The 22,733-nt window shown below is 37.3% G+C and overlaps 1 protein-coding gene across 2 annotated transcripts in view; it reads right to left on the reverse strand.

Annotated features, from left to right (window-relative positions):
- GRM1 (glutamate metabotropic receptor 1) overlaps positions 1–22,170 on the reverse strand; it is a 493,073-nt gene extending 470,903 nt beyond the window's left edge. For both annotated transcript variants that reach the window (XM_056126175.1, XM_056126176.1), the window contains exon 1: positions 21,226–22,170. In XM_056126175.1, coding sequence (XP_055982150.1) covers positions 21,226–21,928 — 703 coding nt within the window. In that variant the 5' untranslated portion in view covers positions 21,929–22,170. The remainder of the gene's footprint in view (positions 1–21,225) is intronic.
- Positions 22,171–22,733: the final 563 nt, after the last annotated feature.

Genomic DNA, 22,733 nt, shown 5'->3' on the forward strand with positions numbered 1-22,733 from the left:
GCTGAAAGGCTCTGTAAGCCTCTTCCAAATTGTTCTGTACATAAATCCTCCTATATCAAACTTTTAAAGTTTTCATGATTTCAAATAATGAAAACAGTTACTCCAAAGGAACTAATCAAACTTGAATATGCTTTTCCATACCACCCCCTTATTAACCTTCATCTGTATACATATTGTATTTAATTAAGTGGCTAGAGGAGTGATTATGCAAAGTTCAGGGGCCCAGGGACCACTTCCAATGATACTCAGTAGATCACTTTGTTTTTTAGTTCGCAACTGATGATGCTCAGGATTCCCTCCTAGCTCTGTGCTCAGGGATCTCTGCTAGCAGTGTTCATATACAGTGATGGGGACCAAACCAAAAGTGGCAACATGCAAGACAAGTACCCTGAAACTAGTACTATTTCTGCAGACCCTTAATAGATAACATTTTAATAGAACCATCACTTGGTTGCACATTCAATGTGCATTAATCAAAAACCCAGTTGATGCGTAACACCCTATCAAGCGTTACCGAGATGTGGGGAAAGTCCATGAAATAAACAGCATTTAACTTGCTTGTGAAGAGAGGAATTACATCTCTGATTGTGAATGCCTTACGAGTGTAGGAGCGTGCTGTCTAGTGAATCTAGAGTGTGTGCGGTCTAAAACCGACTTCCAGGAATTCTTGCATGCTAAGGACTGACATAAGGTGTGATCTTGTCATGTCACCAAGGGTGCCGTTATGCTATGTGTTGATTAGAAATATGCCTGCCATACCATCTTTCACGTGAGAGACATTTTTACTCAAGTGTTATCCTCAAGGTTACAACTATTTTTTTCCAGAGTAAGATTTGATCTTGATAAATATGGAAATGATCCCTAGTTCATTGGGTACCAGAATGAATTCTACCCTAAATACCATGAACAAATATGCTGCAAAAGGCAGAGAACATAACCCCCTCCCCCCGTACGCAAAAGTGAATCAAAGTAATCCGTGCATGATGCCAGAGGGGATGGCAGCTTTGGGTGACAGGTGGCACGCCTCTCTGCCAAGGAGAAGGCGTTGCTCCTGGCAGTTTTTTTAACTGAGGCATGTGACCTAAGTAGTGGCATTTCACAGCTGAGAAACCAGCTTGTAATATGTCTTTTGCTTCACTGAGAGGCGGACCACATGTCCACAGAGGCTGCAACACTAGCTGTAAAACGTTACAATACATTTGCCGTATCCTTCTTACAATCAAATATTTATATTGCTTAAGGAAATGTAAATGGACTGTATGATTAATGATACTCTTTTTCCAGACAAACAAAGAAGGTGGCTTTCCTGCAAAGGTGTCATTTTCTAGCACAAATGCTACAAGGAAGGGGAAGAAGGACCAGGATAAAAAAGAAAATGAGTGGGCAGGAAAAGTTAAAAATAAGTCCTTATTTATCAGTCTTTGGCAGAAATTTGCAAAAGAGGGTCCACTCTATTTTGACTAAACTAGCAGATGAAAGACAAATTCAAACTAACATCCTTAGCACTCTGATAACTAGGTTTAGTTTCCAATTAATTTTCTTGCAACTGTTTTAGGTAACAGCTACTCCAAATAAATTAAACTGGTTACCATACCCTCTATATGTTAGTATTTTATCCAGACTATATGAGTTTTCTTAATGGGTAAGTCCTTTCCTTCAAGTTTTTAATTTATAAATTAGTATCTGAGACACCTATCTAATATTGCCATGTACATGCAATCTTCCCTTGTCTTGAATGTCTTCACCATCCATCTACAATATGGCAATAAATATTTATCACTATCTTCTTTCATACTATTAGTAGTGACTATCACTACAGGGTGTTCATAAGATCTTTAAGCACAGGTAATGTAATTTACAACTCCCCGCGGCATATTCAATATGCCAAACACCAGTAACAATGATGGGTCTCATTCTCCTGACCCTGAAAGAGCCTCGAATGTGGCACTTTTTAAAATCTCAGGGCTAGGATGAAGGAGACGTTACTGGGGACTGCTTGAAGCAATCGATGAACAACAAGATGACAGTGATACAGTGAATGTATTTACTATAACATCATATATGAGTGCTTTACCATTAACATAATATCTGCATGGTTTTATGAATACTTGATTATGTTAGCAATTATGACTGACATCTGGAACTTATTCTAGTAATTTTACAATGTTTTATGACCATTATGACCACCAATGCTACCTGGTGATATTATAGCCCTTTATTACTAAAAAATATATCATTATTTTTTCATACTTCTCATGTGTACAATTAAATTTGTTCCGCCTCAGCCAATGATCTAGTCTTCTATATGACCCAAAAGATAGAAACACAGAGGAAATTTTCTGAACATTCCTAACACATGAGCCCATCTAATGGATTTAGTTTGATGTCTGATGCCTAGCAGAATACCAGGTAATTAGTAGTTGAACTGCATTTGCTGAATTCAGTTAACTGGCTGATTCAATGAGGGTTTCCTTTAGTCATTGAAGTATTAAAAGATTGAAGAAAATCAGAAAATAGGCAGCGCATATAAAGAGATGAAGGTCAGTGATCTGGAGATGCCCAAGGGATTAATAAAGCAAAACCAGACCAATGAAAGTCTTTTTAATATGTCCTTCTTAGGGAAATAAGAAATCAAATTATTAATTCATGTTCCTCTTAATAAACTGTGTTCAATCTCCAGAAATCAGTCTTACTTTTAAGTTTTCCTTTCAAGTCAGTGACTTAGTTAAATGTTGCCTTGAACACAAGTATAACATTCTAAACAAATTGTAAATAAGTGTAACTGCTGCCTATAATTTGGGTAGGGGGGAATCAGTGGCCAGGAGACAGTTATTAACAATTAAAATAATAAAATATTAATACAAGTCATGGTAGAATATAATTCAGTCATCATTCTAACATTTCTACACCATTTCAAAGAAACTGAAAATGTTTCATTGACTTGTCCAGAGTTACATGGAAAGATGGTAAAGTGAGAGAAACCCAGATCTTCCCACTTCAGCACCAAAATCTCAGGAGAATAACGTCCTAGACACTCCAAACCGTTCATTTAAAAAGGGAATAAATGAGGAAGGTGTAACAACGAGAATTTTAAATGACAGTAATGTAATTTCCCCCTCAATAATTAGAAGTTAAAAGGTGTACTAATTAAAAGTCTACTACCACTAATTCAATATTTTGTTAGTTTTACTTTACAATTATAAGATGCAAAAGAATTTGAAGGAATTTAGTAGATCAAAATAGTTCTAAGCTTGTTGGTTCTTGGAAATTGAGCAATTAGTCTAGTAGCTTGTTTCACTTACATTAGTGTTAGGGAGTAAGAATCTAAGAGAAGCCTAGCAAGCTCTTAAATTATCAAACCATCAAACCCCATTCTGACATAAAAAGAGGAATATAAATTCCTTCTTAATTGAATTAAATAACTACATATTAATATCTCCTATGTGCAATTAATTATTCCAATTATTAGGGATACATCAATGAGCAAAAATAACAAAGATCTCACCACCAGAAGTTTATTTTCTATCCAGGGAGTTAGTCTATTGGAGCAGATATTCTAGTAGGAGATGGCATATATGAAACCATCAATTTGATTAACTATAATTCTACCTTCATAACTATTCATGCTAGTTAATGAATAATTTACAAAATCACTGAATGTGAGAAATGAAGAGATAGATATCTTCAGTGTAATTTTCTAAATATGCATATTATAAAAGCTATTTCTTGCCTGTTTCAAGATCATTGTCTTAAGACATGTACAAATGGCTCTGAAGGAAATAATTTATGAACGTAACAGTGGGCATAATCAATATATTATCATAAGAAATGAACGTACCTGCAGGTACTTTCAGAGGTTTTACCCATATTGCAATCTATGGACCAGCAGCATTAATACCATTTGAGAATCTGCTAGCAGTGAAGAGTCTTGGGTTCACCCTAGGTCTGCTAAATCAGAATCTGCAATTTATCAAGTTCTCAGATGATTTGCATGCATGTTCAAATTGAGAAGCACTGCTCTAGTGCATTCCTCTGCACCTAGGAAAGCCTAAAAATAATCTATGAAAAGGGTGAATATAAGCGCTTCAAAAATTCATCACTCACCCGATGTTTTTTTCATTTTTCAGAAGTTATTTCTTTCCAAGTAAAATTTTACTTTTAAATCGGCAGATCAAGGGTACTACACACTAAGTTTTCTGTCAGCATGCACAAACATAGAAGAAAAATGAAATTCGCCTTTTCATGATTTTCCCCCTGACATTTCTAGCATCGAACAAAGCATTTAACTTCTAATGTCCCTTTTATTAAAGCATATGGCCTCCCTCTGTGAATTGGTGGTTGTCGCCACTACTGGGTATAACAGGCAAACTGTGTGTGTCTTTGATGTCTCATCCTACACTTAACTCAGTTTCCTAAGTTAAATCATACTGACCTTAACTCAAGAGAAGGAGATAGAAAACCCCATCAATGATACTGAGCTGTCTAGAAAGTGGACAAAACTGGCTGCCAGACTACAGGTGATCACAATTTAGATGCCACATAAGTGAGATACCAAATAAGTGAGGAAGTGCATACAAAGCAAGTTTCCTCTCCATTTGTCACGGAAAGAACAATTTAACAATAAGAATATGAAGAGAAAGGGCAGCAATAAAAAGCACTGTTACAAATTCACACAGCACAACTCTATTCAGTAGACCATGGAAAAGAATGGTGCATCCACACACACATCCTTCCAAAACATGTAAAAAAAATTCCCTCATAGCTGCATGACACAATTCAGAACACAATGAAGAAGAAAATAAGGAAATGGGCAAAATCTCTGTTAGCCAATTAATGAACTTTTTCACTTCTAGGGTGGAATACTTTCCTCTGATATACAATCAACATTCAAGTGTTCTTCCATACATACTAAGAGCTTAGAAAATTTGTGTTCCATCATTAACACATTAAACTACAAGTGTAAGATAAACTCCCCACTTTCACAGTTAATAAAGCTGATCAGTCTGTCTTTACCATCTGATTTTGTAACGTGCAGAAACTTCAGTAGGGATCTGGAAGTATTTGAAGGTCACATCATTTACATATATGTTAATATTATGACACCCCCCACACACATGAAGTAGAGGCATTTCACAATTATAAAAGAGTATAAAATAATGACTTTAATGTAAGACTATTTTTTTAAAAAAAGACTAATATCTACACATGAAAACTAAATATTCTGTGCATGAACACAAAACTTGGTTTTGAGCTTATTGAGAGCAAAGAGAAAACACAGACAGAAATGCATTAAAGTACAGTACTGTCACTACCAATTGATGAAGCAATTTTATGCTATTAAAATATGTGTTTACTTTTTTGGATCATTTTGGCAGATTATTCAGAACAAGCAATACAAAATACAAAATAAATTACTTCGGTTCTCCTTTGGAGGCAAGGTTTGGGGTTTGGGAAGGAAACATTGCCATCCCAAAAATATGGTGGTGGCAAGGTGAAATGGTGGTGGGATTGGTGTTCGACTATTAAATGTAATCAGTTGTTGTGAGCAACTTTATAAAAATAAATAAATAAATAAATAAATAATAATGTATGTAGCAAGATTTAAATTTCAAACATTTAAAGGTGCACAGCGGGTAGGGTGTCTGCCTTGCACGCAGACAACATGGCTGACCCGAGTTCGATTCCTCCGCCCCTCTCGGAGAGCCCAGCATGCTACCGAGAGTATTTGATATGCCAGACACAGTAACAATAAAGTCTCCAATGGAAACGTTACTGGGCCCGCTTGAGCAAATCGATGATCAACGGGAGGGCAAAGGTAACACAATAGGAGAATGGATCCACACATGGTGGGAGAGGTGGAAAGGGCTGAAAGGAAGGGGGGTTGGCGACCAGGGGATTGGAGAAAGGTAGGGACCCTGGTGCCAGGTGTGGTGCTAGAATTACTCAGAGAAACTATTACTAACAGCACTGCAAATCACAGAATCTCAATCAATAAAAATTTGTAGTAAACTGTGGGTGATGCCAAGAATGAAAGCCAGGACCTCATATGTGCAGGGAACAAGCTCAAACTAAGCTACACCCCCTGTCCATACTATTAAAATCTTAAAATTGTTAACTGTCACTATCCTCCCGTTGTTCAAAAATTGCTCGAGTGGGTTCAGTAATGTCTCCATTGTGACACTCGTTACTGTGTTTGGCATATCAAATATGTCACAGGTAGCTTGCCAAGCTTTACCACGCACGTGAGATACTCTCGGTAGCTTGCCAGGCTCTCCGAGAGGGGCAGAGGAATCGAACCCAGGCCGGTCGGTCAGCAGTGTGCAAGGCAAACGGACCCACCCGCTACAATAAACTTTATTCAAATAGTGGCATTGACAGTGTAAGCAATATCTTGAAAAACAAAAAGTCATGAAAATTTTAAGGAATTATGTACTTTCCCCTTTCTTTGCTTGGTCTTTAGGAAATGAAATCAATAATATAATGAAATTTAGAAAAAGCAGTTACTTAAACAGTTAGGTGTATAGCATTCTAAAAACCTAACAACACAAAATGGCTAATAATAATCTCTTACACAGCAGTTCCCTCATCTGACCCGTGACAGGAACTGAATAATTGCAATTCGCACCTGGTATCGTATATAATTTATTAAAGAAAGAGCCTGATGTTTTGGACATCAAAGCAGCAGGTAGACAAGTTAGTGAAATACTATGAAAGCAGAAAATTCTCACTTGCACCCAGGGGTTGTACTCTGCCAGAGAGAATATCAAAATAATAAAAGTTGATGGTACTAGAAAACCATAGTTTGCTATCTCATTTGGGCCATTAAAAATTTATTCTGTTTGTATTTTACCTGATCCCTTTCCCTTTCTATCTCTCTTAATGAATAATGCATATAATATAATCTACCTATATTAATTTTGAACCATCCTTTTCTCTCTTCCCCAAGTTTAACTGCATTACTACTCAGAAAAAACACACACACACACTATTCTATCTAATTAAGGCTGATCTGGGCATTTTCCACCTCAGAAACTTTGCTTCATCTGTTCTTTGAACGTTTGTTTATTTTTTTTCTACCACATTTTCCCATCATTGTTTCAGACTGCTTAAGCTTGTTTTCGTTTAACAGTGCACCTTGATCTATCTACTGTCTTCCCTTACCTTAATTTCTTGGTATCTAGGAACAATGGAGTGCATCTGAAACCTTCCTTGCCTCCCGGCTACCCCTTCCAGTGGGTTCGAAATTAAGAATGCTTCCTAGAACATGTTATAACCTCACCTTCCAGTCTTCTCTGAAATGCTTATTGCTGTTCCCTTGACACGATCTCTTCCCTTGGTTTCCACAAAGACTGGTTCTTTCTTGGTTCTACCCTTTGGTCCCTATTCTTTGCAATACATTCCTTCCTTTCCAAAAGCCTCTTTCTTATTTCTCATGAGCTTTACATTTCTGGTTCTTGATTCTATTCTCTTTTTTCCCTGTATTGTATCCCTTGCTAGTCTCATATAGTCTCATAGTTTTCAACACAGTTTATTTTGTGACAAATTTCATATTTTATCTTCCTTTCCAAATCTTTGGCCACTGATATCTCCAAAGTTAATGTTTCCATAGATGCCTCAAATTCAACCAATCTAAAATGCATAGTTCCTCATTTGTGTTTTCTCTTTTATTACATATTTATATTTATGTCTATAAAATGGAAACTTTTGGGTCACTCCAAACTTTTTTTCTTTTTAATCCTCACAATCAGTCAATAAATCCTAACTGGCCTACCAAGTGCCTGTCAAAACCACTCTCGTATTTTGTAAAAGTTAATAACCTAAACATATAAACGTTTCCTCAGTAATAAGAGAAATAAGTCAGAGGGAAAAGAAGAAATACAAGTTAATCTTATTCATGTGTGTCATATAAAGAAATAAAAAAGTAGGAAGACCAATGACAAATGAAAATATACTTCACAAGTTGACAACATTACAGTGGTTACCATAGGGGATGGGGTTAAGAGAACTGGTTGGCATAGACTAAGATACATAAGAAGAGGGTGTAGGGTCTTTGTCACTTTGGTGGTAGTGGAAGTACAGTAACTTTGACACCAAAAGCATAAGCATTAACACTAAACTATGTTACTTCAATAATTTGGAGAGAATGAACATCCTTTAAAACAGAGATGACAACTGTTTGCGAGGGTGTGGAGAAAAGGAAGCAGTGTTGGCAAGGGTGTAGAGAAAAGGAACTCCAATATACTATTGCTAGGAACGCAATTTGTACAGTCAACTATGTAAAACAGTATGATACTATCCTCAAACTATTAAGAACAGAACTACTGTATGGCCTAGCAAGCCCACTTCTGGTATATAGCCAAAGATGTTAGAGTTAAATCTTCATTCTAGCATTTTCTCACAATAATCAAAATATTAAAACAACCTATTTGTCCTTCAAGAAATGAATATCAAAAGAAGATATGGTATACATATAAGAGAATTTATTTATGATAAATGGTATAAATCCTGATATCTATGAAAATTATATAAAGCCTAAGGGTATTATGTCATGCAAAATAAATCAGAGAACAACAAATGATACATACAAACTCTAAAAGTTTGTATACAATACAGCAGATAAAGGGATGATATCCAAGATTTAGTAATCACTCACAAAACTCAACAACAAAAAGTCCAATGACCTCATTCACAAACTGGGCAGGGAAATGAATAGATATTTTCCGAAAAAAAATACAGATGGATCACCAACAGATATATGAAAAAGTGCTCATTATCACTCATAATTAGGAAAATGCAAATTTAAAAAATTGAGATACCTCACACCAGTGAGAATAGCATGTATTATAAAGTCTGGAAATAGCCAGTGTTTATGGGTTACAGTGAGAATGGGACCTTCATTCTCTCTTGGTAGGAATGTTATCTGACTCAGCCTCATTAGAAACAATATGGAGATCTTTCAATAAAATTAAAATAGAACTACTGTACAACCCAGAGATACTATTTCTTGGCATATAGCCCCCAAACATAAAAACATTACTTTAAAAAGATATATAGGCACCTATGTTGATTGTTGCACTTAGTAACATCAGCCAGGATATGGAAACAACCCAAATTCCCAGTACGAATTAACAGATCAAGAAGCTGTGATACAATGAGATATCGCTTCACACCACAGAGACTGGCCCACATCTACAAGAACAAAAGCAACCGGTGCTGGCACGGATGTGGTAAGAAAGGGACACTCCTTCACTGTTGGTGGGAATGCCGACTGGTTCAACCCTTTTGGAAAACAGTATGGATGATTCTCAAAAAATTAGAAATTGAGCTCCCATTTGACCCAGCAAACCACTCCTGGGAATATATCCCAGAGAGGCAAAAAAGTATAGCCGAAGTGACATCTGCAATTGTCTGTTAATTGCAGCACTCTTTACAATAGCCAGAATCTGGAAAAAACCTGAGTGCCCGAGAACAGATGACTGGTTAAAGAAACTCTGGTACATTTACACAATGGAGTACTATGTAGCTATTAGAAAAGATGAAGTCATGAAATTTACATACAAGTGGTACTACATTGAAAGTATCATGTTAAGCGAAATGACTCAGAAAGAAAGGGATAGACATAGAAAGATTGCATTCATCTGGGGAACATAAAGTAACAAAATAGGAAACTAACACCCAAGAATAGCAGAGATTAGTACCAGGAATTTTACTCAATGACCTGGAGGCCAACCACACATGTTAGGGGAAAAGGGAGCTCAGAAAGAGAAGGGAACACCAAACAAAGGGTGTTGGGAGGATCCTCCCAGGATGGGAGAAGCATGCTGAAAGTAGACTATCGACCAAACATGATTGCCACTCAATGCCTCTTTTGCAAACCACAGCGCTCAAAAGGAGAGAGAGGGAAATTCCCTGCCACAGAGGCAGGGTGGGATGGGGGCTGCGGGGGTGGGAGGAATACTGGGATCTGTGGTGGTGGGAAATGCGTACTGCTGGAGGGATGGGTGTTTGATCATTGTATAATTGAAACCCAAGCACAAAAATGTGTAAGTCTGGAAAAAAATAATAAAATGCTTTTTAGTGGAAAAAAAAGAAGCTGTGATATATATATACACAATGGAATACAAGGCAGCTCTAAGATAAAAACAGTATCAAGCAATATGTAGTAACACTGGTGGAACTAGAGGATATCATGCTTAGTGAAGCCAATCAGAAAGAAAGGGATAGATACAGAATGATCTAACTCATGTGTGGAACCTAAAAATACAGACAAATCTGCAACAATGGGCCAGAGGCAATACAATGGAAGAACTGATCCATACTACTGAGTTGGGGGTGGGGGTTGACAGGGAGGGATACTAGAGTTCTCAAGAGAGAGGTGGGTACAGTGGTGATGCGGCATTGGAATTATTTGCATGGGAAACTGAAAGCAGTATTATGAATCACAAAGCTTCAATTTTTTAAGAAAAGAAAAAATTACCAAAATCATAAAGAAAACAATATCAAGGAAATGGTTCCCCAAGGCTTGGCTGGGAGTACAGGGAAAATGGAGAAAAGTTAAACAAAGGGTTCAAATTTATAGTTGTGAGATTTTCAGGTTTAGAATATAATGTGCACAATAGTGATTATATTATAGTTTCTAACATCATATCATACACTTGACAGTTGCTAAAATGGTTAATCTAAAATGTTCATACCACAAAGACAGAAAAGTTAATTGTGTGATGAGTTAGAGGTACTTCCTAATAATACTGTGTTAGCAAAACTTTTGCAGTTAATTAATACATTATCATCTTTGAACTTACATAGTGTTTTATGTCAGTTATGTATTAATTAAAGAGCGTAAATTGACATCTTTTTTTGGAGGTACCTACAAACTTGCCTTTGCTTCTTACCCTGCACCAGAGAGGCGGTCAGTTGTCTCTGTCACCAATATTCTTTGCCACTCATGATTGCTTTTATCAAACTGAATGACAATCACAAGAAATGATGTAAAGGAAATATAGCTCATCTACGGCAATAAATCTATCAGAAGGTCTAAATCAGAGAACTGTTCATTAAGCATGTATTTCAGATGGAGTTTTGAACAAGTTTCTCTTCACACCAGACTTCATATTGGCTGAAAATGAAAAAAAAAGCATAGCATACTTATTTATCTTAGAAATGGAGATATTTATTATAGGTTGTTTTCACTATCTCACTATCCTTACTTCACCTTTTAAATTCTATTATAAACACTCTGTCCTCTTGAACATACTGTCAGCTATTTGTTTATTGATCTTGTGTGTTCTAACCTTTATAAAGTACAAATTATGAAGTGTGTTAGAGCAACACAAGAACAGAGGAAACTGCCTCAGAGTAACCCCAGCAAATAATTGGAGGATAAATTGTTTAACCAAAGGGCTTTTACAGGGCTGGAGCTATAGTACAGCGGGTAGGGCGTTTGCCTTGCACATGGACGACCCAGGTTCGATCCCCAGCGTCCCATATGGTCCCCCGAGCACCACCAGGAGTAATTCCTGAGTGCAGAGCCAGGAGTAACCCCTGTGACCCAAAAAGCAAAAAAAAAAAAAATTAAATAAATAAATAGAGCGTTCACTAAAATCCATGTGTTCCAGATACAATTATTATGAATGGGTGGGGGAGGGGAATAAGAAATAAAGTTCCTCATAGTTGACCAAACTGCAGGATATATGTCTCTTCTCTCTTTAATTTCACACCTTTACCCAAGAACATTTCTGTATTTGTTTCATAAAGTTTCACATAGACAAAGGACATCTTATTTAAGGTTAGATTTAGCTTGACGACAATCACAATATCTGAAATTATCTAGCTCAATATTCAGTACTGTCTTACACTGTGTGTATAGTTCCCTAAATTTAAAATTTAATGGACTAATTTTGCACATTTTACCCTAATGGTTCTGTAAACTGTTATAATTCCATGAATCTTGGGTCAATCCTGTGCCAATCGTAACTATACTTTTCTAGCTTTCTCATCCTTATCCACTGCACATCTTGGTTACATGTAAAGAACTGAACTGTTGTTCCTGCCCCTTTAACCACAGCCTTCTCAGAAAAGCAATCCTTTTCTATTTCATTACAAAACCTGTGCTCCTCTCTGACTTTAATCTGGCTTTAGTGCAGAGGTTGTGGACAAGAGGACAATTTCTTCGACTAGAGCTCCACATAAATTGACACTCTAGGTTAGAAGTTCATTTTGTCTGAAAAAAAGAGCTTTATTCTAAGATAGTAACAATCACAGATATGGAGGCATAGTTGCTTATATCTAAGGAAGTAAACAGATCAATTAAGACAATGCCCTGAAGGTTTGGGAGATAGTATAGGAACTAGACACATGTTCCACATGCTTGGGACCCTGTTTCAATCACTAGAACATATGCCCTGAAACCTGCACAGCGGAGTCTAGCCCTGGAACACCAAAGTGATGAACCCTGGTAGTGCCTAAGCAGTACAACATCATCATATCCTGGCAGTCACAAGCCCTGTTGGCAAAGAATCACTATAAGTGGCCCCCTGGTCTCATGAGCACCACTTGAAAGGTGCAAACAAAATTTAATATGTAATACAGAATTTTCTGGGAAGTGTCGAGAACAGGTGAGGCGGGGACAAAGTAAATAGAAGAAAAAGAGTGTGACTTGTTCAGAGGATTACCAGAATTCAGAGACAGAATTCAGAGACAGAACAGCTCATATGATGTCAAGATGCCAGAGTATGGTCAGAGTGGGTGTCAAGTAACACAGAGTTTGAGTGAAGGTCAACAATATAAAGTTAAAATAAGTGAACAGTGAGGATAGGTGCCAAAAGTTCACAAGCATGAATGTAGAATCATTCCCAAAGCATGACAAGAGCGGCCTTCGAAAGGTTAACTATCAGCAGGGAATTGGGGGTTTCAGTGACAGAAGAAAAGTTGCCCCAAAACTTCAGATAGCAGCAAATTCAGGGGTAATGTCGTTGAATAGAATGGTAGAAATATAACAGAGGAAAGGAATGCCTGAAGGTGGATTTTGTGCTTTAAAAGCAAATCCCAAAAAGGAATACTAGTCAGCTATAGCACTGCGCCGTAGCACTGTCCTCCCATTGTTCATCGATTTGTTCGAGCGGGCCCAGTAACGTCTCCATTGTGAGACTTGTTGTTACTGTGTTCGGCATATCGAATATGTCACAGGTAGCTTGCCAGGCTTTGCCTGCCGTGAGGGCAAAATATTCGGTAGCTTGCCAGGCTCTCCGAGAGGGGCGGAGGAATAGAACCCGGGTCGGCCACGTGCAAGGCAAATATCCTACCACTGTGCTATCACTAAACCGATTCAGCTATAAGGGAAAAAAAAAAAGAAAAGAAATTTGCAGTTTGGATGGAATTGAAGGGCATCATGTTAAGTGAAGCAAGTCAAAAAGGAAAAGATAAATCGCAGATGATCTCACTCATATGCAGAGCTGGGGACAAAACACAAAGAAAGGGATTAGACAATCCACAGTAGAAACAAGTTCTGAGACATGATAATAATAGAAAATTCTGAGAACTGGATATGAGGTGGAAGGGATGGAGTGAAGGGTTGTGGGACAATGAGGGATGGCTTTAGAAACACCAATGGAGAATTTAGTATAGTGCTCTGCAACTACAAGATAACAACTATGACACCTCAAAAATTTTCTTTAAAAAATATAAAACAAAACTTAAAAAGAAAAACCAAAAAAACTTAATTCTGAAAGCCTTTAACATAAAAACTGGATTTGTTTTGGCTTTGCTACTAACAGTTTTGTGATCTTAGACAAGTCATTTTATTTCCTTGTCTTTGTTTTCTCATATATTACATAGGAAAAGTTCCTAAAACCTATAGCAATATTTAACTTTGATTTTAACCAAGAATTCATGGTTAGCATTTTTTTGTCATTGCTACTAGGCTTTAGGGTCAAGTTCACACCTGACTGATTTCCTGCAATTGTTTAAAATTCTATCATTAAAGAGCACAAATCCCATTAAAAATCATCCTTTTGTTGGATGCTTAATAAAACAGACAATAACTACTTAGACACACCATCTTGTTCACTGTTTTGAAATAACATGGTAGTGATCACCAACCCATTTCACAAATAAAACTGATGACTATTATACAGTATTCCCCTTATTCTCTATTGCATTATTTTTTAAATGATTAGCACTAGCACTATCCTCCCATTATTCATCAATTTGCTCAAGCAGGCCCAGTAAAGTCTCCATTGTGAGACTTGTTGTTACTGTGTTTGACATATTAAATACGTCACGGGTAGCTTGCCAGGCTTTGCAGTGTGGGCAAGATACTCTCGGTAGTTTGCCGGGCTCTCTGAGAGGGGCGGAGGAATCGAACTCGAGTCGGCCTCGTAGGCCGCGTACAGGGAAAACGCCCTACCCACTGTGCTATCACTCCAGCCCAATAACACTAATAAAAAAAGAATTATTTTATTTAGAAAGTTATCATCTACTATAAAGAACTATTATTAGGAAAAAGCCAAAAGTAGAAATAAATAAAACTGATGACTATTTTCACAAATAAATAAATAAATAAAACTGATGATCAATCGCACACTCAAATGTCCACCAAGAACAAAATGACTAGGCTTGTCCATGCTAAAGAATACCACACAGTATTTCGGGACTGAAGACTAGAACATGGGAAGATGCTGGCCTTGCACACAGCCACCTGGCTTCAACTTCCAGCACCTGGTATGATACTTAGACCCCCATGAATTCTTCCCAACAGCAGAGCCAGGAGTGACCCCTGGCATCACCAAGTGTGCCCCTGACACACACAAAAAAAACTCTTAGGCTAAAAAATTTACTTTTTTTGTAAACCACAATTCTAGTACTACCTATATATTTCTGTATGCCTTAAAATATAGTAGGACACCTTGAAAGGGAACTATAACAAGAATAATAGTTATTTTTCTTTTCATTCAGATATTCCTGCCACCAAGGCCAACGTCTAATATATAATAACTGCATGTGGTTTGTTTTCATTTTTTAGTTTGGGGGCCACCTCCAGAAATATTCAGGAATTACTCCTGGCTCTATGTGCTCAGGGATCACCCCTGTTAGTGCTCAGAAAACCATGTTCAGTGCAACCTGCTGTCTCCTTAACCCCTTGATTTTATCCAGCACTCACATGTGTTTTTTTAATGAATAGATGGGCAAGTCTTCACTAGAAAGCAAAATATATTGTTCTGTTATCATGGTATGCCTCCTTAATAAAATTTTGTGCTTCAGTGGTCGACTAAAGTCTTTATCTAAATCATTTAGATAATTGCTTTGAGTCTTCAATTTGTTGGCCATGAAATCATGGAAATGGATAACACTAAAGTTGATAAATAAGGATTTCTAATCACCAAGTCTCCACATGAGCCAATTCTCTTCACAAAAACAGTAAGGCAGGCCAGGGAGGGAGCTCAGAGGGCTCCAGTGGATGCTTCCAAGACACAGACTGCCAAGTATCCTCAGGAGCAGCTCCAGGGTCCCTGAGAACTGCTTGAGAGGCCAAAAATGAACAAAAACTAGTGCCACATTTGGTACCAATATGCCTTAAGTTTAAGAATACGAAGCTTCCTAGGAGGCTGAAAATTTAAGTTTCTAGTAATTTCGGATCTAAAATGTTGTCGCCATTCATAAATAACAGGGATGGAAAAGAGTAAAACCCAAGCACATAAATTGCATAAATGTTTCTACATAAATTTTAGACTGTTATTAAAATGTAGTGATAATTCTTTGATAGATAAGACAGTCACATCATTTTAATAATGCTTTGTGTCTGAGCTTAGCTCTGGTTTTCAATTATAACTTCTCTCAAACTGACAGCATGCTCCCGCTAAGATGTTGCTTTCAATCAAATATCAGAACAGTCCTAAGAAGCTGGAGGTTTGTTTTTCCCCCATATTCTAGATACTAAAAAAACTATTTTGTTCCTGACACAAGTTTCCCAGTTCTTTGTGGTCTCACTGTAGAGTGTGCTAAAAATCTGGCTTCTGATAAAATTCTTTATAATGACACCCCCTCTTGTCCCTGTCCAGAAAGTCACCAAAAAAATTCATAAGATTGCCATAATATAAATCTCACAGGTCACTAGAATGAAAACTTTAGATCTTGAAAAGAAATGGCAATTGTCAAATCACTTGATAGAAACATAAATAGAATAAACAGAAGCTACTATCACCATCTACAATTCACAGGTTAGCTCCTTAAAAAAAATTTGCTCTGAGACTAATGAAGTCACAGGATGATTAATGGAAAAGTAGAAGAATTAAGAAAAGTCCAGGCTTTCTCAAAATTAAAAAGGTGTCTCTTTATATGTCACCTTAATCCTTTTGCACTATGTACACCAGAATAAACCTTCTGATTTAATAATACCTTAGAAAATGTATTAGTAAGTTTAGCAAACATAGGAATATTCATTGAATACTGATCAAATTAATTAGAAAACATATTTAATAAATCTTGCCAATATAAGAAAAAGTAAAAGATTAAAACCTCAAATTTATGGCAATCACAGGTCATTTGCAATAATAATTTCAGTTTTATGGGTTTTTTGATGGGTTTCCAGATTACAGTTTTATCACAGTAAATGGAACTTCTAATAATTATCTTAATTACCTTGGTTTGATCCCTGGCACCCCAAACACTCCCCAAAGTTTTGCCAGAAGTTCTGCCTGACTTCCACCCATTGTAGCTCAAAAAACAAGAAAACAAACAAAATCTCTTAAGGTGCTTTTAAAGTTTTTTAAATCCTTTAAGAGAAATTGAAGAACTACATACATAGTTCATAAAAAACACCTTGAAATATGCTTAAATATTAAAGTTTAATGTTTCAACAAGTATCCAAGTAAGCTTCCTAGAGAATCAAAGCTCTGGGTAAGCAAGATTTCAGTTAGATATTATTTTTTTTATTTCACAAATATAAAACTTCATCTAGTCATGCTAATAACATGTGTGTTCTTAGCCAAATTTTCAATGAAATTGAACATATGTATCTAAGTCCACACTGTTAAAATAAAAGAATCATTATTTTGACGCATACCAGACTTTTGGGTATTAGACTCTAATCTACTCTACTCAAGTTATGATGAAGAGAGAACTTAAACTAGATCACCTAGTTAAGAAACTGGTGAGGTGACTAAAAGGAGAGATTCAATGCTGACAAATATCACAGAGAAGAAATTTCTGAATTGTTTGTGGGTAAATCAGTATTCAGTGAATTCTTGAAAATATGATGTCAGATCATTACAGAGAAAAACTAATAGGGAAAATTCTGCTTCTGAAAGTCTATTCTCTCACTCTAATTTGAAACCTTAATAACAATTTAAAAAGTTAAAGCATATGGGAACTATTTTCTGGCAAAGATGTAATAGTGTTTTAAGGCTATAATAGTTTTTTAAGTATCTTTAATTGGCTGGCCCAAATAGCCTCTTAAAAACACTCCTGTACCCTTATTTTGTGATGAAATGTGACAATTTATGTAGTTGATGACCATTAAATGGGCTGGAATTAAGATTTAAAAGGTATAAGGAAAGTTACTAGTGCCTAGATATGAAATATAACACAATTCTTGTATGTAACTTCATTTGTTGAAGTTAACTGATGTACTTATAACTTAAAGGATTATTCTCTGATGTCTGTAGACTATTAAAGTAAGTTTTATACAAAAAAAGATTTTAGAAGGATTGAGTTTTGTAAAGAAATATAAGAAAGTTAATTTCATATGTAATATTAATGTCAAAATGCATGTGCTACAACAAAACATAATTGCAAATAAAAAGAAACCTTAAAGTTAACATTTCAAAGGAAAAGTAGCATCTCTGAAAGACTTGTCTTATTACTATTCATCTGACACTCAAGATAAAATGAATACTGAATACAAAGTCTTAAAACAAGTGTATCTACTCCAAAAACTTTTTGAAGCTACAAACTCGAACTCTTTATTATACATGCTTGAGTACTTTTATTTTATTTTATTTTATCAATTAGCATTATTTCAAGTACTTTAAATAAAATTCACTTGTGATGGAATATCTGGACTCTATAATAATAATGAACTACAATATCTTTTATGAAGATGTCCTTCACCGAGTAGGCTATTTTTGTATTATATGCTTAGCATAGATACACATTTCTGGTGACAACTTTCTCAAAAAATACATTTAATTTTTATTGGGGCTAAGGCTCTATTAATTCTGTGTCTACCCCTTAGCAGATTCTCTCTCAATCATCTCCTCAGGAATCAAACCTGAATTTTTTTTCTGGTGCCAAGTTTAGGTGAGTTTATTTATGCTGAATATCGTTTATGTCAAGTAAACTGAAAGTTGTCATTGCTAGAGGAACAGTGTGGCACAAATTATGTGGTAGAAGATTGAAAAACATGTCAAGATTATAATGACTCAATCCTGCTGGCTGAAAAGCAAATACCCCTAAGCTAAACTTTCATATCAAATGATCATAGGATATAAAATAATTGAGATATTCAAAATATTGTATGCTCCATCTAAGAATCTAATGTCAATCAACATAAGCAATAGAAATTATGATACACTAGTCTAGTCACTTAGTGCTTTTGATGTTAACTTTTCTAGGCTAGCTTCTAATAATAGAAATTGTGATGATAAAATAACCTGAGGGTGGATACTGGGAAGGAGAGGTGAAGGTCACTGGAAGTCCCAGAATTCTAAGCTTCAAATTGCTAATATACAAACAAACTGGCTTCCTTCCTGAACAGTGCCCAGATGGCAAAGACATTGATATGTGGTCTTAGCTGCTTTTTGACAGGAAACTGTCACCAGTAGGTGACCCCATCAGTCTGAAGTCAGGAAAAATTACTGATTGAAGCAAAAAAGTGCCCACAAGCTGGGACACCATGAGTTCCTAAGACACAGGAGGGCAAAGGCATAGGAAATACAAATTTTCAATTGAAGCTTATACAAAGGGCACTGTTAAATGTCTTTGCAAATAAGAAGACTACAGAAACAATAGAGTTTCCACAACTACTATGTCTTATAAGAGAAAAAATATCTCTAAAAGGAGATGAATAGTAAACAAATGGTTTAATATTTTGGTAATAGCACAAACAGTAAAGTTAGCTATGAGCTGTTTTATGAACACAATCTAATCCATAATCAGCTACTATGATAGTATGAAGACATTATCTCTGCCACACACAACTGTCCATCATAAAGAAAACAAGTTATCTAAACTAATACAAGGGTGAAAATTTAATGAGCCTATCGTCAACAAATTTGGCAAACACAATTCAATTAATTTTCTAAAAGCATGATTCTAGTTGTAAGAAATCAACCCACTATCATCAATTAATTTTAGTAGAGAAATGCAAATAGGAAACAGATTGAAGAGAAGAAGGGAACTTTTTCTCTGGTTCTATCCACACCCAAAATAAAATATTATAATAAATTATTAAAACTAAAACCATAGTGGCATATTATTACTTTTTGAAGAATCAGTTATGTTTCTAATATCAATAATCTCTTATATAGTTCATTAAAGGGATAATTATTAGAAATTTAAATAAATCATATTCAATCAATAAACTATAATTTCCTTTTAGAGCGATCATTTAGTGCTGATAATTAACAGGGATTTTCACTTGTAACTTCAAGATGTTCTATCTAAGTATTCAGGAAAACTATATTAAACAGTGAAATGCAGGGAATTAACATTAAACATTAAAATATAATAGATTAGCATCTGAACTTAAAATTATATCTTAAAAATGTAGTGTAAGATTCTGTTGGAAAAGAAAGAAAAGTGCAGTGCACTATTAAAATTCAAGATTCACAAATATGAGCCAGTTGTTGGAAGTCACAATATTGCAACAGGAATTTTCTTAAAAACAAAAGATAAAATTATAGTAAATGGGGTCTACGTTGCTTTTGCTTTTCCAGAAAGCTCAGTTTTTTTTAAATGAAAGCATCTCTTTTTTTAATAATGACCATATAATCACTTCACTTCAGTAAGAATACTTCTTAATTTCCTTAGTCAGATTTCCCATATGTAACTGAATATTGTATAATTATTAAAATATTGCAATCATGCCTCCTGCCTATCGTAATTTTATATTAAGAAATATAAATACAATAATACTCTCAATATTCTCTTTCATATCACAGAATCTACCTATAAATAATCCTAGACATTAGTTTATGACCAAATTCCCAGTTTCTTCACAAACTTAACTGAAAAAGTTAAGAGTAAATGACTCAACATCTCATTTAATCCAAAATTCAACATTGGCTAAGTTGAGGGAACAGTAAAAAAATCTTTATGTAAGAAATTCTTTGAGCATTCATATCTATAACACAAAGTTTACCTTGGATGAACTGATTTCACTTTTTAAAAGCATTCAACCTGATATCTACTATTTTTTAGTAACTTGTGATAGGCCTAACTATAAATTCTAATAATCAAAAGTCACCGAGTAGATAGAAAAAAAAATGTCTCAAATCCAAGAGGTCATCAGCACATTACTGATAAAACAATAGTTCTTGGGAAGATGTAGGGAGGGCATGTGGATAATTTCAATATGTAATAGAATTATTTTAATTAAATTATTTGTTTTTCTTTGTATGTAATACACCCCAGGATTCAAATTATGTATGATTATGATTAATGGAGAGAGATTGTGACACTAATCTAAACATTCACGAATAAGTTTTGGATATGAAAAAAGGGGACATACTATTACCAAAAAATAAAAATTCCTTGCACATCTGTTCAAGACAAGACAAAGCTTCCAAATCCAATTTACGAGACAGTGATTGTTTTTCCCTTAATTGCTCCCGCTGGATTCATCTATTAAGCTTGGAAGAGCAAGGCCAGTCACTTGAGGGCAATAAAACACCTTGGAAAAATAAGCTTTTGCAAACACACACTCAGAATATGAGGGCAAACACAGGAATTCAAACCTGAATCTGTCTACTGTTGGCAACTGTGTTTGGGATCTTTCTCAGATCCCCATCCGAACCCCCTCCCCAACTCCACAGAGAAAACTCCACAGTTTTTGCCTCATTCTGATAAGAGAATAAGGAGAAAAGGCAATGCCTGGGTGGATGTGTACTATAAGTGTCGTCTGTTCCCCACAGTGCTAGAAATAAGTAGGGCTGATACTGTGATGCCAAGGGCACATCATGCAATTCCCTGGCTACCTCAGTACCTCTCTTACCCAAATGCGATGCCTACCTTCTGTGTGGACTGCAGAGACATAGGTCCAATTGTAACGCTTGACTATGTCAAGCATCGCCCTTGCCTGCAAAGTGTCAGAAGGTACCACCCTCAGGAAGTATTTGTACAAAGTTTTGTCACTCAGGTCGATGCTTGTGGCGGAATAAGCGATCTGAGGGATGTCAAAGAGCTGGAGCAGGTTCTGCACTTGAATGGCTACAGAGCTGGAACCCGGGCCGATCACGCCTGCAATGGGCTTCTTAGTCCTACCTGCCGGGAGAGACTGACCCTCCGGCACGCACCGGTTGAGCCCATCCTTCTCATCCCGAATGGAAATCAGAGAGTCCCTGATGAACTCAATGCTCTGCTCCAGGGCCACGGAGGAGTGCCAGCAAGAGTCCCGGATCTCACTGCCCAGGGTGATGTTGGGCAGGAGGACCGGGTCCGCGTTGATTTTATCCAACGTGTGGAACATGGCCTCCACCCTTTGGATGCCGTACTGCTCCCTGATCTCCCCACACTTCCTCTCGGGCACCTTCTCGGCCGGGGGCTGGTGGTGGACGGAGAAGAGGGCCCCAATGATGACATCCCCGTCCATTCTGGCCACGGAGCGCTGCGACGAAGCTCCCGCTAGCGAGACTTTCCGGCCGGGGCTGCTGGGGAGAAGGGTCATCTCCCAAAAAATAGCTGGAAAGAAAACCCAGAGGAGGAGCCGGCCCATGGTGCTGAGGACGCAGTCCACGGCCGGCCGGCCGCGTGCCACACGGGTCCCGCCAGCGGGTTCTGGGGCGCAGCGCGGGGACACCTCTGTCCTGCGTGTCCCGGCTGCGTCCCGCTCGCCAAGCCTGCTTGCCCAGCGCCTTGGCGCGTCTGCACCGCCACCTCCTTCCTCCGCTCCGCCTGCTTCTCTGCGTTCTCCCCACCAGCACCTCCAAGCCAGGCGGGGTGCAGGGGCGGGAGAGGAGGGGGCGTTGCTCGGAGAATTCGAGTCCCCCTTTCTTCAGTGATGCACCCAGGCAAACTACTCAAGGCTGCAGTCGGGCGGGCGTCGTGGGTGGCAGCGGCGAGCTGGACGCTGCAAACAAAAGAGGAAGGGAAATCAAAGCTCCTTTAAGAGGACCTGTGTCAAAACTCGAGGGTCAATGACGCTAATAGCCGTCCGATGCATTTCGTGTGGCACAACGTGATCGGGGCTGCAGGAACAGCTCGGCCGGGGTGGATGGCGGGGTGACTTGCACCCAGTCCTCCCCCACTTACTCCCCACACACATACATACACCCCATAGGTCTTGGGAGACTCAAGTCCCGCCAAACTAAGCCTGGGGATGCCCTCCTGGCTCCAAATCTCTTGGCACCAACTCCCCCTTCTCTGACCCCTCCAGTTTACAGACTGAAGGGCTTGGGGGAGGGGTGGAGTAGCTAGATCTCTCAACCTAAGAGAACTTTCTAGTTGTGGAAAGGAAAAAAAAAACTTTTTCCTAAAAGAAATCTGGGAAACTCTGACGCTGAAGGTGAAAGCGCTACTTG

Source organism: Sorex fumeus, unplaced genomic scaffold, assembly GCF_029834395.1.
Source record: "Sorex fumeus unplaced genomic scaffold, SorFum_2.1 ptg000061l, whole genome shotgun sequence".
In the NCBI taxonomy this organism is placed as follows: domain Eukaryota; kingdom Metazoa; phylum Chordata; class Mammalia; order Eulipotyphla; family Soricidae; genus Sorex; species Sorex fumeus.